The sequence below is a fragment of the Pipistrellus hanaki genome, assembly GCF_964339955.1.
Source record: "Pipistrellus hanaki genome assembly, chromosome: 6".
Classification (NCBI taxonomy): domain Eukaryota; kingdom Metazoa; phylum Chordata; class Mammalia; order Chiroptera; family Vespertilionidae; genus Pipistrellus; species Pipistrellus hanaki.
In genome coordinates, this window is record NC_140508.1 from 65860780 (window position 1) to 65876471 (window position 15692).

The 15692-nt window shown below is 51.1% G+C and overlaps 1 protein-coding gene across 31 annotated transcripts in view; it reads left to right on the forward strand.

The window, feature by feature from the left end:
- The window catches only part of ZMYND8 (zinc finger MYND-type containing 8), a 103809-nt gene that overhangs the window by 64102 nt on the left and 24015 nt on the right, over positions 1-15692 (forward strand). For all 31 annotated transcript variants that reach the window (XM_084887481.1, XM_084887483.1, XM_084887460.1 and 28 more), the window contains 2 exons: positions 2465-2946; positions 8626-8766. In XM_084887481.1, coding sequence (XP_084743607.1) covers positions 2465-2946; positions 8626-8766 — 623 coding nt within the window. The remainder of the gene's footprint in view (positions 1-2464; positions 2947-8625; positions 8767-15692) is intronic.

Below are 15692 nucleotides of genomic sequence, written 5' to 3' on the forward strand. Positions count from 1 at the left end.
GGCCTCTCACCACATAAGGCCCCGATCCCAGATGGCAGTGTGGGGGGAACTCGGTCCCGGGGACCGATGGCTGACCGGCTCCTGGTGGTGCCGGGACTGGGGCACGCTGTTTGCTCCTCTTGGCACCCCTCCAGGCTGGAGCGTCTCCCCTTTTACTGGTGGCAGCGCGGAGGCTGCCATCTCTCAGGGGCGGGGAGTCCCGTGTCTGCAGACCGCCCCAGGAGCCTGGCCGCTCCGCACATTGGTCCCGCCTGGTCCGGACCCTGCCCCCCAGCTGTCACGCCTGGAGCCCAGGTCGTCCCTCCGGGGCTGCAGGTGTGGTCCCTCAGGTCTTGGCATAGAAGCAGCAGCGAGCTGGGCTGGATGAGGAGCTGGTCGCTCCCAGCACTCAGAGCGCAGATGTTGGGGGTTCTGATTTAGTGTGCGCTGCAATCTAGCACCCCCAAGACTTGCAAACGGCCTGTGCCCTGAATTCTGCCCCATGCACATCCTTTATTTCCCCTGGGCTGCTTTTTCTTTTAAAAATAGGAGCGAGATGCCAACCATTAGAATTTGGGTGAAGCCTATAAAGTTCCTATTGTTTCTCTTTTTGAAACCTTGGGCGGCTCGGTAGTGTGGGGCTGATGCTTACAGGACACTTTTTTTTTTTTTTAAATTATTGATTTTTTTTATAGAGAGGAAGGGAGAGAGAGAGTTAGAAACATCGATGAAAAACATCGACCAGCTGCCTCCTGCACACCCACTACTGGGGATGTGCCTGCAACCAATGTACATGCCCCCAACCGGAATCGAACCTGGGACCTTTCAGTCCGCAGACCAATGCTCTATCCACTGAGCCAAACCGGTTTCGGCATACAGGGCACTTTAGGGGGATGGTATTTGCATCAGACAGCCGTGAGTTTAATTCCTCCCGCCGTGTACGTGGCTTCTGCAGCGGGACCCAGGCTGGAGTTGATGGTCTGAGAAAGCCAAGGGCCTCCTTGGAGAGCTCACTCCCACCAGATTCCCAGCTGCAAACCGGGTTGAGGCTGGGGAATCAAAGGTGACCTGAGACACAGCGTGGATGTTTCTGTGTCAGCTCTGCCTTCCCCAGAGCATGGGAGCTGTGTGCCCATCTCCTGCCTGAGGTCACGTGGGTCACTGATTCCGGGAAAGCAGCTCATGTTCTCATGCAGCCTCTGCAGAGCCCACGGGGGGGTGTTTGTGTGTGTGTGTGTGTGGGGGGGGGCGGGAAGAGGGGGGCGCGTGTTGGAAAGTAGGGAGGTGGGACCGGCCTGGGAAGTGGAGGGTGCACAGCTGAAGGCTGAGTGAGGGGCTGTTTGCTCCTGGTTTTCCATGCGAGTATCTCCCATTCAGAGCCATGCACCTCCTTGTAGGTTATGGCTTTCCACTGTTTCCTCCTTGCTCCATGGAGAACCCCAGTTTTTAAATTCATTAAAAATTTTTTTTGTTTAAAGTAATACATGTGTCTCCTTTCCCCCAATTGACCCCCCCCCCCTCCACTCCCTCCATCTAGAGAACCCCAATTTTAAAAGAGAAAACGTTTTATTGTTTGAGTGCAAAATAGTGAGTCCAGGGAGTAATTTTCTCTTGGCAGGTGTGGTCTCGGATGCAATGACTGTCTTCTTCTTCTCTACCAACCCTAAGCCAAAAGGGGCGTTGCTATTTTTTATGGATTAAAATGACTAAGTCTATTGAGGCTTTTAATGTTTTGGCTAAGTTCATGGTCGTGTTCAGTCCTGGTGACATATCATGTGTGTTAAGTGGATTATATATTAACCACTCAAACCAGGTCATTTAAAACAAGGGAAAGGAATGTGCATTTATAAGAATCTTGGCAAGCATACGAGGCTGATTGGGTTTGTGTTAGGGAAAAGCCAATTCTGAAACCAATCCGAATGTTCCATTGACTGATGAGTGAATAAGGGAAGTGTTGTGTGCATACATAGTGGAGTACTGTTCAGCCTTAAAAATTATTCCACAACGCGGCTGAAACGGGAGGACAGCATGCTAAGTGAAATAAGCCAATCATATAAGGACACACACTGCATGATTCCATTTATGTGAGGAATCTATGTCAGAGTCATAGAATCAGGTGCCATCGTGGTTGCCAGGGCCTCGGGGCGGGCAGATGGGGAATTATTAGTTAACAGGCATAATTATTCAGTTACACTATGAATACGCTCTAGAGATCCTCTTGACGTACCTACAACCTTGTGCCCATAGCCGGCAATTCTGTGTCATACGCTTACACGTTTGTTACGACGGTAGAACTGTTAAATGTTCTTAACCACAACGAAGTAAATGTGTTTTGTTTTTTTTTTTTTAATAACTGCCCCCCCCCCCACTCTTCTCTTCCCCCGCCCCAAAGTAAATGTTTTTAAAAAGTTAAGTAAAAATCTTGGAAATGACCAACGTCGATTTAAAATCTCTCTCTCTCTCTCTTTCTCTCCCGCCCTCCTAGAGCCTGGGTTCCCATAAATAATTGCTACCTCATGTCTAAAGAAATTCCTTTTTCTGTGAAAAAGACAAAGAGCATCTTCAACAGTGCAATGCAGGAGATGGAGGTGTACGTGGAGAACATTCGCAGGAAGTTCGGGGTTTTTAACTACTCCCCGTTCAGGACGCCCTACACGCCCAACAGCCAGTACCAGATGCTGCTCGACCCCAGCAACCCCAGCGCCGGCGCCGCCAAGATAGACAAGCAGGAGAAGGTCAAGCTCAACTTCGACATGACGGCCTCCCCCAAGATCCTGATGAGCAAGCCCATGCTGAGCGGGGGCGCCGGCCGCAGGATCTCCCTGTCCGACATGCCGCGCTCCCCCATGAGCACCAACTCCTCCGTGCACACCGGCTCCGACGTGGAGCAGGACCCCGAGAAGAAGGCCCTGTCCAGCCACTTCAGCGCCAGCGAGGAGTCCATGGACTTCCTGGACAAGAGCACAGGTCAGCCCCGGGCGGGGGCGGGTGGAGGAGGCCTCCGGGATTTCTTTTTCTTTTCTTTTTAAAATATCTTACTGATATTTTACAGAGAGGAAGGGAGAGGGATAGAGAGTTAGAAACATCGACGAGAAAGATTGACCAGCTGCCTCCTGCACACCCCCCACTGGGGATGTGCCCGCCACCAAGGTACCTGCCCTTGACCGGAATCTAACCTGGGACCCTTCAGTCCACAGGCCGACGCTCTATCCACTGAGCCAAACCGGTTTCGGCTGCCTCCGGGATTTCTACTGCTTCCACACTGGTGGCCAGTGCTGACCGCTTCGGTGGCCAGTGCTGACCGCTTCGTAGAATCCCAGGGAGAATCCTTGGGGTTTCCTTCCAGGGGAAAGAGGGACGAAGCTGGATCCTTGCTGATGGGGACCAAAAAATAGAAGCATTCCCAGCAGGCCAGCTTGCAGGTCACTCCTAGAAGTGGGCAGAGATGGTTAGAAATCCTTCGGGGCTCAGCTCAAAGGCCCCTTAGGTGCATCCCAGCAACTCCCCGCACCAGTTTTCCTTTCTCGAGAATTTTATTTTAATGGAAACACGGTTCTATCCAACCCGTGCACTGACATCGTTTCATGCTTACTCATCAGAGAAACAAGCGGGGTAAACAGTACTCCTCTTGCCCCAGGAACTGCCCCGCTCCTCAGAAGTCCCCGGGGTAACAGCTGCCTGGCATTGTGAGACTTGCGGTAGCGGAGTGGTTAAGCATGAGGACACTGGTCTCCGATCCCAGGTCTGCCACTCCCGCCTGCGAGGCAGGAGTCAGGGTCCCTCAGCTCTTCTGCCTTCGTCTCTGCATCTGTAACGGCATGATGGGGAAAGGATCTGCATCATAGGTTCTGAGAAGGATTCAGCGAATCAGAGAACACATAGAGGCTTAGGACGGAGGTGCCGGGAATAGTAAGATAGACGCCTTTGTTCTAGGTCAGTACGCAGTAACTCGTGTGGACATATAATAGTTTCAGGACAAAGTTTCCCTCTCACCCTTTAGTTTCTGGCCAGCATCCTTAAAAGCTTCCTTTTATTCCACGGCACGATGCCACTCACGCCCAGCTGACAGAACACGGTGCCTAATCGATCGCACAGACTCGCGGCCTGCTGGCCCCGGGGAGAGCGTGCTTTGAGAAGGTGCTTTAACTGAACCTCGGCAGCAGGCCCGGGAAGAACCACTGTTGCCGGAACCTGCACTGCCACGATTTTTGCCACGTTCTAGTGCTTCTAGTTCCTCCGTTCTTCCCTTGGGTGGTACAGGGTTTGAAATGCCATCGGAAGTCCCGGCACAGCTCCTGATCATTTGAGTAGCGTTTTAGGTCCTAAGTTAGTAGACTTTCAAGTCCTTCTCCCAAGATACAATCCCCTTGCTGGGATGTGCTTGGGTCATTTGGCTAATCCTGAGTTGTACAGCCAGTGAGTAGTTCAGGAAGAGAAGGTGATACTCAGAGTTGTTTTAATCTTACAAATTGCCCCCTTTTCTGTAAGGGGCCCGAGAGTAAATGTGTTAGGCTTAGTGGGCCTCGGTCGCAACCACGCAACCATTCAACGTGGTCATCGTCACTAACACAGCCACAGGCAGTAGGTGGCTGTGACACTAACGTGTAAATTTCATATAATTTGTATGTTTAGTGAATTATTAATCCTTTTGATTCCTCTTCCCCCCTCCCCCAAACCATATAAAAATGGCAAAATAAGTACTTTCTTAGCTTGCAGGCCATACAGGAACAGGTGGTATGCTGGATCTGGCCCGTAGCTTGGTCCGCCAACCTCTATTATATAGATGAAGAGAAACTGGTTCAGTCTCCCCATTTTACAGAAGGCAAGTTGAGGTCCCTTCGGAGAGTGTGGGGGAGGTGCCAGGGTTCCCAGCGCCCCATCCTTACTGTAGAAATGGCTAGTCTGGTTTTCTTTCCATTGCCCTCTACTGCCCTCTGCTGTTTGCAGTGATAAAAGCATTTACTGGAAGAAGTGGACTAGTTATTGAAATGTTCCCATAGTCAGACAAGATCGATTTATCCAAAATTGTGTTAAAAAAAATAAAAAAAAAGATTGCCATAGGAATAGAAAAACCATAGAGTTACAGCAATGAAAAACTTTTAACCAGCAACATAAAATGGAAATAAATAAAACCTGTAAACCCTTTTTGTGAGGGGAGAGGGTGTGTGGATGGAGGAGCTCAGAATTGTGTGTCTGTGACCTTAGAAGTGGACTTAACTTTTGGAGAAGCATTTTGCGTGGCCCAAACCCTTGTACTGGGATCCCATTGTCTTAATGGTCAAAGTGGTTTACTATATTCTCAGTGATTTTTTTTTTCTCCCTTCTTCCCCCTTTATTTAGACCTCATGGCCAGAATTGATGCCGTTGTCAATATTTGCTTGTGGGATCCCAATTTAAGTCATTAATATGTTTTAGGATGAGAATCCTGGGGCCCGTGAGCTAAAGGTCCGTCGGTCTTACAGCTCTGTATGGGTTACTGGTTAAGAAGAAGGAAAAACACTCCTTTGTCCATAAACTCCTTTGTAGTGTGAAATCAATATGTATTTATACCACAATTGTTTTTACAAAGACTGAAGCCACAGACGATATCACCTACCACCGCCAGCCCTTAGCTGGTTCCCAGTCCTTCCTCCAGGTTGGCTTACGTTATTCTCTTATTTGAAAACTCAAATACGTCCAGAGACCAGGCGGGTGTGGAAACGAGAGGGGGGTGTGTGTGTGTGTAGTAGGGACTGGGGTGAGCTAAAGCAGAAATACACCTTATCGTGACGCATTACATGTACACACGTGTGCTTGTGTGTGCAACACTCCTCAGAGCGGTGCCGTGTTTACAATCGGATGCATGCTATGCTGAGCTATCCCTTTTTTTAAAGGCCACTGGGGCCTTTTTCTCCTCCTGGTTATAGCCACGTGGGAGTGGGGGCTGAGTGTTGCCAGATTTTTGGTTGTTCAAGAGAAGTTTCAAATATTTTTTTAAATGCAAACTACCCAGACTTTTATTTATTGGCTCATTTAAAAACAACAACAGTAATATGCTAGATCAGACGCATCCGGGCACTGCTTGGTGCATGTATCACCTGTTTGCAATGTCTGGTGTAGACTGGAGTGTGTTGTTTTTTTTTTGTTTTTTTTTTAACTTAACCTTGTGTTCTGAATGCCTTTTCATGCTAGTAAGTAACCCTTCAACACAGCATTTCTGTCCTGTCCTAGGACCGTCCAGTGATGTTCTGTGTGGCTCATCCGTGCACACCACTAGGACTTGTGAACACAGATTGTTTACAAGGTTTTATAAACAGGAAATTTAACATGAACCCACCCCTCCTTCACCCCCACCCCCCTGGAGGGCTGGGGTGCGAGGGAGGGAAGGGCCGCTTTTCCTAACTTAATTCTAAGACTCCGTTTTCATGTAGTCAGAGCAGCACTTAGCACAGGCGAGGCTTTTGCAAATGCAGATAATAAATGATGTGCTTTAGCCCACACTCGTAAACTGCACATCAAAGTATAAAATCTTATTAAATTATTGGCGCTTCAAAGGCCAATGGTTTTTCCTTTGGGCCATATTTACGGCTTTATAAAAGGACTGGCCTCTGTTTCAAAGCTTAATTGGAATGAGCGTTTCCAAATGTCTTATTGCTTTTGAAAATGCCTCGCGTGATTCCAAACGGGGTTTCTCAGCCTTGGCCCTGCTGACACTTTGGGCCGGATGACTCTCTGCTGGGACTGTCCTGGGCACTGTAGGTTGCCTAGCAGCATCCCTGGTTCCCACCCAGGCGATGCCAGTAGCGCACCCTGTTCACAGTGAGGACCCCAGAATGCCTCCAGACATTGTCACGTGTCCCCTGGGCATACAGTCACCCCTCCATTCCCCACTTGAGAGCTGCTGATTTAATGTACCACACTTCCGACAAAATTCTCATTGCTTCACATTTATCTTTGAAACTTTAATATTTCCATTTAATTTTAAAAAAATATTTTATTGACTTTTTACAGAGAGAAAGGGAGAGGAAGAGAGAGTTATAAACATCGATGAGAGAGAAACATCAATCAGCTGCCTCCTGCACACCGCCCTACTGGAGATGGATAAATGAATAACAAGCATTTATTCACCACGGATGAGTGTAGTGCTGTTACCCTCCCTCTGTAGCGCATTGTTTGTGTTCCTCCTGGTGGCTGCTAGGAAAGGAGATTCAGAGACTTGAGGTAACACACCCAAAGTCACACACATCAGCCGCAGAGCTGGGATGTGCACACAGTCTGGCTGCCAGCCCACTTCTCTCTGCATCCAGAGTCTTTCCCACTGCATTCCGTTAAAGGCAGCGTTGGCTGGGGGGCTGAGGGAACTGGGTGCCGCCATCTTGTGGCTGTTCATGATGCCATCTTTGAAGGCATGACAGTCAATTAGCATATTCCCTCCTTATTGGCTGTGGGCGCTGCCATCTTTGTGAGGGTGTGATGGTGCTGGAGAGCAGGTGACCTCAGGTGTACTGGTGTAGACATTACTGAGTATTCATTCTGAGCATCCCCGTGGGCAGGTGAGGACATTGAGGCAGGCCCCCAGCACAGTAAAGGGGGGGTAATTGACCAATGTCTCTCCACTCCCTCGGGGCTGCATTTAGCTTCATCAGCATCGCACCTTTGCAGTGGGTGTCCCATGCTCTCCTGAGGCGTGCAGCAGCTGTGAGGCTGACCCCTGTGTCTCCCACAAATGGGTGACATGCCATTGGTAAGCCTGGCTCTGGTCTCTGCGTCTTGCCCATGCTGGGGGCTGCTTTAAATGGCTGTTTACTACCAATCAGAAAGGATATATGCACCCCTATGTTCATAGCAGCACAATCTACAATAGCCAGAATTTGGAAACAGCCTAGGTGCCCGTCAGCAGATGATTGGATCCAAAAACTATGGTACATCTACACAATGGAATACAATGCTGCCATAAAAAAGAAGGAATTCTCAGCATTTGCAGCAACCTGGATGGAATTGGAGAACATCATGCTGAGTGAAATAAGCCAATCAATGAAAGAGAAACACCACATGACCTCACTCATTTGTGGATAATAAAGAACATTATAAACTGATGAACCAAAAGATAGATATAGAGACAGTATATTAACAAGTAGACTGTCAAATTACAGCGGGGAGGGGAGGAAGATCTGGGGGAGATAATAGATCAACCGAAGGACTTTTATACATGCACATAAGTACAACCAATGGACACAAAACTCTGGGGAGGGAGGGGATGTGTGGGAAGGAGGGAGGGGGGCAAAAAAAAAATCAATAAAATATATTAAAATAAACAAATAAATAAATAAATATGTAAAAAAAAAAATGGCTGTTTACTTTGAGATTTTGACACCCATGAATGGGCCAAACCAGTTTCAGTGGCAGCTTAGCCGATTTGCCTGAGAGCTTTGTGCCTCATACAGTAACTGGGAGGCCTCCTGCCTGGGTAGCTGTAACGGTTTAACATGGGGGGGAAGTCCTTTGCTTTGAAACAAATGGCCAGCCCTGCCCGCTCCCCCCCTGCTCTGGTGCCCTGCTGGAGTCAGATATAGTCTCTCTGCGCTTCCCCACCCCACACCTACCTGCAAGTCTGACTTGTTTATTTCTGCGTAACTCTGTCCTTTAACACGTGCCTTATTTTTCCAGCCTCGCCGGCCTCCATGAAGACGGGCCAAGCAGGGAGTTTGTCCGGCAGCCCGAAACCTTTCTCTCCTCAAGCGTCCACGCCAATCATCACGAAGACAGACAAGATGGCCACCACCGGGAGCATCCTGAACCTTAACCTGGGTCAGTGGGGGTTTTGGAAAGTCTCTTGCTGGGGCACCTGGAAATGTTTGCGAGTTGTGATGGCCTCTTTGGTGTGGTTCTTGAGTGCTTTTGATGAGTAAACCGTTGAAAAGGTAGAGGAACAGGAAGATGGGTCCATAAAAGGGACAAGCGGGGGATCTCCTGGGGGCTGTTGAAGTATCTTAGGCCAGTGTTTACAGCTGTACTTGCCCTTGACCATGGCCACCCAGTTCTCATGTGAAATACATATATTTGATGTTATATGTGTGCATGCATATCAAGTATTATGAATCACTATTTACCTTTTTTATGTGCAGTATATTCTTAGATCAAATTCTTCATCAGCAATTGGCATTGGAAATGTTAATTACCTAAGTTTATGAAGTTATAGAGGCCTGGTGCATGAAAATTCACACAAGGGAGAGTGTCCCTCAGCTCGGCCTGCCCCCTCTCACAGTCCAGGAGTCCTCGGGGGCGAGAGGCAACCTGGTGATTAGTGGAAGGCGACGCTCCCATCACACTTCTGCTGCTGCCACTGCCATGGTTACCTGAACCTCGGGGGAAGGGGGCGCCCTCTGGGCGGTTGGGAGGCTGAGGGGACTGGGCTCCACCATCTTGTGGCTGTGGATGCCGCCATCTTTGAGGGCGTGATGATCAATTAGCATATTCCCTCCTTATTGGCTGTGGGTGCTGCCATCTTTGTGAGGGTGTGATGGTCAATTAGCATATCCCCTCTATATTAGATAGGATTACTTTTCTGATTCATTCCACTGTTTTCTAGTTTTTATTGAGCATCTGTTATGTGCTGTGAATTGCGTTGGCATGGGGCAGAGTGTGGGGCCCTGATCTTACGACGCTTGGGTTCTAGAATGGAACATAGAATCATCAAGGTAGATAAACAGGACAGTTCATTCCGTAAGGTGAAGTATGTTCATATGATAAGGAGAGAGGTGGTGGAGGGGAGGTGGGGAGAAGAGGCAGTGGTTCAGTGGGTGGAAGGGCTAGGGAAGGCCTATTTAGAGGGGAGGGTTACATGACAGGAAAAACCAGTCATGCCAGGACCAGGAGGAGGAACATTCCAGAAGGAACAAGAACGTTACAGGCCTGAGGGTGAGGATCCTGTGTTTGCGAGGAGTGGCAAGGAGGCCCAGGTGGTGTGTCCCGGGACTGACAGGAGGTTAGGAGGTGGGTTAGAGAGCATGGGGTCTGAGGAACATGGATTGAGCAGAGCATTATGTGAGCTGACTGAAGTTTAGAAGGATTCTTAGCGGCTACGGAGACTAGCCCACGTCTGCTCTTCCCAGACCCGGCAGTTCCCCCTCCCCTGAGGGTCCGTGCAGTGTCTGGAGACTTTTCTGGTTGTCACATCTGGTGGTGGGGAGGGGGTGCTGCTGGCATCTGGGGTGTAGAAGCCAGGATGCTGTTGACCACCCTGCAGTGGGTAGAGCAGGCTGCCCGCCACAGCTAGGAATTGCTGGGCTGTGCCAGTGACTGTGTGACAAAGTGGATGTGGCAGGAGAAATGGGAGCCAAGGTTCAGTTTTAGATTTTGTACTCTGGTGCCCGGAGGCCAAGTCGAGGCCAGAGGGGTAATTCTGGGAATCTTGATTATACATGGGGGTGGGTGGGAGGAGAAGGCTAGAGCAGTGGTGCTCAGAGCTGGGCAGGGGGTGCCTGCTGCTGGCATTGAGTGGTTCAGTGGTTGCAGGTCAGGGATGTGGTTTTACATCCCACGCTGCCCAGGAAGCCTGCCCCCCACCCCCTAAGCCCCCAGAAGGGAATTTTCTCGTCCCAGCGGCGGTAGTGCTGAGATGAAGACCCCGGTCTAGGTTGTAAAGGGCGGGTGGAGACAGGTCACAGGAGGGGGACAGGGGCGTGGACGAGCTGCCTGTGTGTGTGGTCCCGGGGCGTCGAGGACAGGGCTTTCGGAGGATATTCGGCGAGACTACAGAGCCTGCGGGGTCAGTGCCTCCCGGGGCATCTCTTCCCGCAGTGGCCTTTTCAGAAGGAGAAACGGGTCTGGAGCGGTGGCTTTGGGCACCGGGGATGGCAGATCCCGAAGGTGGCGGGGCCGGGTCAAGCCTGTGCCCCGTGGAGGCCAGGGCCCTGTGCACCCGGCCACCGTCAGTGCCACCCGATGTGACTGACCAGTCGGGGGGACGGAGGGGCTCCCGTTCAGATTCACGGGTGGAAATTGCTCCCTTGGACAAAAGGCCACCCTTTTGCTGCCTTGGGGAACAGTCACCGTGCCCAGCAGTGTGGTTTGCTTTCTCATGCTTCCGCCCACCTCCGCGCCCCGAAAAGCATTGCCGTGTGGAGGCGTTCTCACGGTCACGCTTCCTCTTTGCCAGCCGTGCGTGGCAGGCACAGCGCCTTCCCTGGCCCAGGCGGGCCGTGGGCGTCCTCCTGGCCCCGTGGGGCTCTCGGTGCGGCCTGAACCACCGGGGAGGGCTCGGCTGCTTCCCGCCTGGCGTTTGGGGGCGGGCACAGCCGAACCAGGCCCCCCCCCTCCCGTGTGGGAGCTCCACAGTCCTTCCCGTTCGGGGACCCGTGCCTCATGTGTCCCCGAAGGGAAGCATTGGGAATGGGGGCGTTTTAGGGAAGAGGATCAGAGAGGGACCTGTGAAAAGTCATGGTTGGATAGAGAAATGGGGAAGTGGAAGGGGATGCTAGATGCTTTCCAGCATCGCAGGGAGGGGATGAAAGCTGTACGGTGTTTCATTATGTCTGTCATTCATGTGATTACTATGAGCAGACAGAAGTGCCAGGGGTAATGATGACATCGTTATATCTAACAAAATATTTAATTAAATTAGACCGAGAAAGGCAAGGTTATAGTGATGGCGGCAGACAGATCGGTGGTTGCCGGGGGTGGGGGCTGGGGACGGTTTGATCTCAGGGAGTCAGTGGCAGATGGCATTGTCCCGCATTCTGTGTGTGGTGGTGGTGACACACGTCTGCCGGTGTTAGGACTCGGAACAGTATCCCCCCACACATGAACTTGACTCTCTGCAAATGAAAACTACTCAGAAATGGCAACAGCCATCAAGGTAGGAGGTGATAGCCCCATTTCCCAGAAGGCTCAGGGGAAGGAAGTTGCCCACCCAGGGCCACACGTGGTTCAAGGTGAAGCTGGGCCCTCAGGCTCAGGCCCGTTTGGCTGTAACTGAGCGTTTCACCCGGATACGGAACTGAAATGCCTCGAGATGGGGCCCTGTGCTGACTTCCATGTGAGAGGGGCCGGGGTAGAGGTGATTTAGAACGGAGCATCACCCAGAGGACAGGGGCCTTTTTAAAGGGAGCAGCTCCCGCCACCTGAACCTGTGTTGTCAGATTCTGAATTTTCAGAAAAGCAGAAATCGTGGTTCTTTTTGTGTGTGAGTTCTCCTAGTTTTAAAAATGTGGCATCAATTTCATAAAAAAATGAAAATATCTCTACTTGGGCCAAATACAAACAATTAAAAATATGGAAACCAGCCCAGGGTCACCTGTGGGTGCTTGATGACTCTCACAGTTACTTTCTTTTTTTTTTTTTTTAAATATACTTTATTGATTTCTTACAGAGAGGAAGGGAGAGAGATAGCTAGAAACGTCGATGAGAGAGAAACATCGACCAGCTGCCTCTTGCACACCCTTTACTGGGGATGTGCTCACAACCGATGTACATGCCCTTGACTGGAATCCAGCCTGGGACCTTTCAGTCCGCAGACCGACGCTCTACCACTGAGCCAAACCGGTTTTGGTTCTCACAGTTACTTTCTGTGCATGGAGGAGGGGAAGCTTGATGCAGACTGCCCTCTGCTGCTGCTGACACGCCGCCTCTCCTCTCAGCTCCAAACCAGTAGTCGTGGGAACCCTGGAGGCTTGTCAGGGCCCTCCTGTGGCTTACCTCGTCGTCATAAGTCAGGGGGACTGGTGAGACCAGGAGAGAGGAGGCCCTGATCCTTGTCTGCATTCCGGCTGGCCCGGCCTGCTAATTATCACCTCCTCTTATCTCACAGAGGGTTCTGCTTGGGGCTGGACACACCCAGCAGACCCTGGGCCTGGGGGTGACAGAAGTGCTTTGCTGCTCCCCCATGGAGGGTGCCCGGTGCCTGGGTGTGGGTGCTGACTGAGCAATGGAGCGTTCCTGCCTGCCTGTCCCTCCCAGTGGCTGTCGGAGTCCTTTCTCTTTCCCACGAAGCAGGGCCTTGGCAGCCAGGCCTTTGGAGAGCCAGCTGCAGAGCTGGGGCCTGGCTTCCCAGAGGTGGGCTTGGCTTGTGTTTGGCAGTGAGTGCAGCGAGGAAGATGGCTGCGAGGCTTTGACGGCCAGGAGACCATCTGCTGGCGGCTCCTGTCTGAGCATCGTCCCCGAAGGAGCTGCCATCTTGTGGCTCCTGGAAGGCCATCCGGGATAGTCTCCCAGCAGCTTTTGAATGAAGTTTTTTTTTTTTTTTTGCTTTTTTTTAAACTGAAAAAGAAGTGGATATATTTCTCTTTTTAAAAGCTTACTGGTTTTGTTGTGGTTTGATTAATCCTTATATGAGGACATTTTTTCCCATTGCTTTTCAGAAAGGGAGGAAAGGAGGGAGGGAGGGGGGTAAATAGGAACATCCATGTGAGAGAGACACCGACTTGTTGCCTCCTGCACGTGCCTTGACTGGCACCTGGGGGTGGAGGTTGGGGTTGCTGCTAAACATCCTATAATGCACAGGGCAGCCTGCCGCTGCCGCTGCCCCCAATGAAGACCTGTCCAGCCCGGATGTCTGAGCACCAGCATTGAGAAGCCCCACAGACACAGGTTATTCATATCTTCGCTCCGTTTCCTCCTTTCTCCCCCACACCAGTGCTGGAGGCGCTATCCATTGTGCCGTCCTCAGTAAGTGGGTGGGTCGCCCATAGCAATGCACAGAGACACACACACACACACACACACACACACACACACCCATTTCAGCAGCTGCGTTTAGTGCATTTCCAGGTGAGCTGTGCCTTCCTTATCCAGGCCCTTACTCATGGCATCTAGGATGTTTCTCTTTCTCTCTCTCTCTCTCTCTCTGCTGATGGTAACAGCTGTCCACACGGCAGTGTGTATCCACAGGATGAGTTCCCAGAAGTGGAACCCGGGTCAGAGGCCACGTGCAGCTGACGTCTGGCTGTCCAGACAGCCAATTGCCCCCTAAAGGGGCTCTTGTGATCTGTGCTCCCTCCAGAAATGTAAGGTCGTGCCTCTTTCTCTAGTGTGGGTTTTTTTGTTTCGTTTTGTTTTTAAATCACGGTTCCCATTTGTAGTCTGAGCTGTCTTCATATCAGCTGGGAAGTTCAAAATGTTGGCAGCCGGGGCAGACTCGGAAGATTCTCCCGATGTGGAAGGGCAGGGTGGAAAGGCTCGACTGGGAGCTGAGTGAGAGAGCAGCCCGTCTCCTCTGCCCGTGGAGGAGAGGCAGGTGCCGCTGAGAGCTTCAGGAACATCACCACATCTGCTAAACCCGATCCCAGCCCCTGGCTTTGGCTGTTTCTTGTCAGAATGAACATTCCAGTAGCATCCTGACCCGGGCAGCCTTATCTTACGTGGCCCTTTGCCTCTTCATTCCTCGCGATTATGAGGTGCAGGTTTCTTCCTGTGAACCCTAAGGTTTGGAAGCGTGGTTCTGTGTGTCAGCACAGACACGCCGGGGTTCAGGCTGATCATGAGGAGTTTTCTCCACTCACAGTGGTCTTATACAGGGTTCTCAACCTTAGGTGCCACAGCATCACCCAGGGCACTTTTAAAAGGCCAGTGCCCAGCCTGTACCCCAGGCCAGTCTCTGGGGATGGTGGCCAAGGTGTTGGATTTTTTTTTTTTTTTAAGCTCTACAGGTAATACCTATGTGCAGCCAGGTTAGCAGTCCCGGGGACCCATACAGGGGATGGCACATCACCTGCTTTTTAAATGAAGTTTTATTGGAACACAGCCATGCTCATTTGTTCACATATTGTTTCTTTCCGCTTTTGCACTAAATCCTGTATTGTGTGGTCCGTACAGTGTACTCCCGGCCCTTTACAGAACAGGTTTGCTGGCCCCCGGGCATAGTAAGCGTGTTTTCTGTAACTGCTCCATGGACTCGAACTGTACGAGAATGTTCCTGAGGACACTGAGGACCATCCGTCCTCCCACCCCACCTCGCAGTGTTTCTGTGAGATACTTCTTTTCTTACTTATGCTTGAAAGGGCCGCCTTTTCCCTCTGGAATCCAATACGCATCCTCCTGTCGGAGAACAGAAATGATCAGGCAGACCTCATATTCTTTCTTTTGCTGTCAAGGTTGGAGCTTAAATGTTGAGTCCTTACATCCTATTTATGTCTGTTTTTCTCGTTTTACCCTGGTCCTCCTCCTCCGCCTTCTCCTTCTTGCTATTTGATCACTGCTTCCCTCTGTCTTGTCTCTGTAAGGTGTTTCTGCAGTAAATTCTTTCCCTCCAAAGTGGCTGTGCATTCACACCTGTGAGCGTCCCCAGTCCCAGTGCTGCCGGCTCTCTGCAGAGGCCCTGGTCAGCGCGCGCACACAACACGCATGCACACACGTGTCTGTTGTAAATGACAAGGATGCTATCACGCTTGGAATCTCCCTGGCAGCCCGCTCCGAGTGTGGTTTTGGGAAAAGGGCCGTCCTAATCCCAGGGCGGCCTCGTTGTGGTGATAAAATCAAGTCTTGAGCAATCTGTTGCTCTGGCCACCTGTGCGTGTGCGGGGTGGGGCACTGGGCAGGCCACCTGTGGTCACTTTAAGGAAGGAGTATGAGCGTGCGGTGCGGGGACGTGGCCTATTCCTGAGCGAAGGAGAAGGTTTGTGATTCAGATTGGAAAACGGAACAAACTCGAAGGGAGAGAGGGAAGGTTTCGCACAGCCCTGTGGCCCAGCTCTCACTGTGTCCTGGGCCTCTTCCCAGCCGGGGCGGCAGGGGGGCCT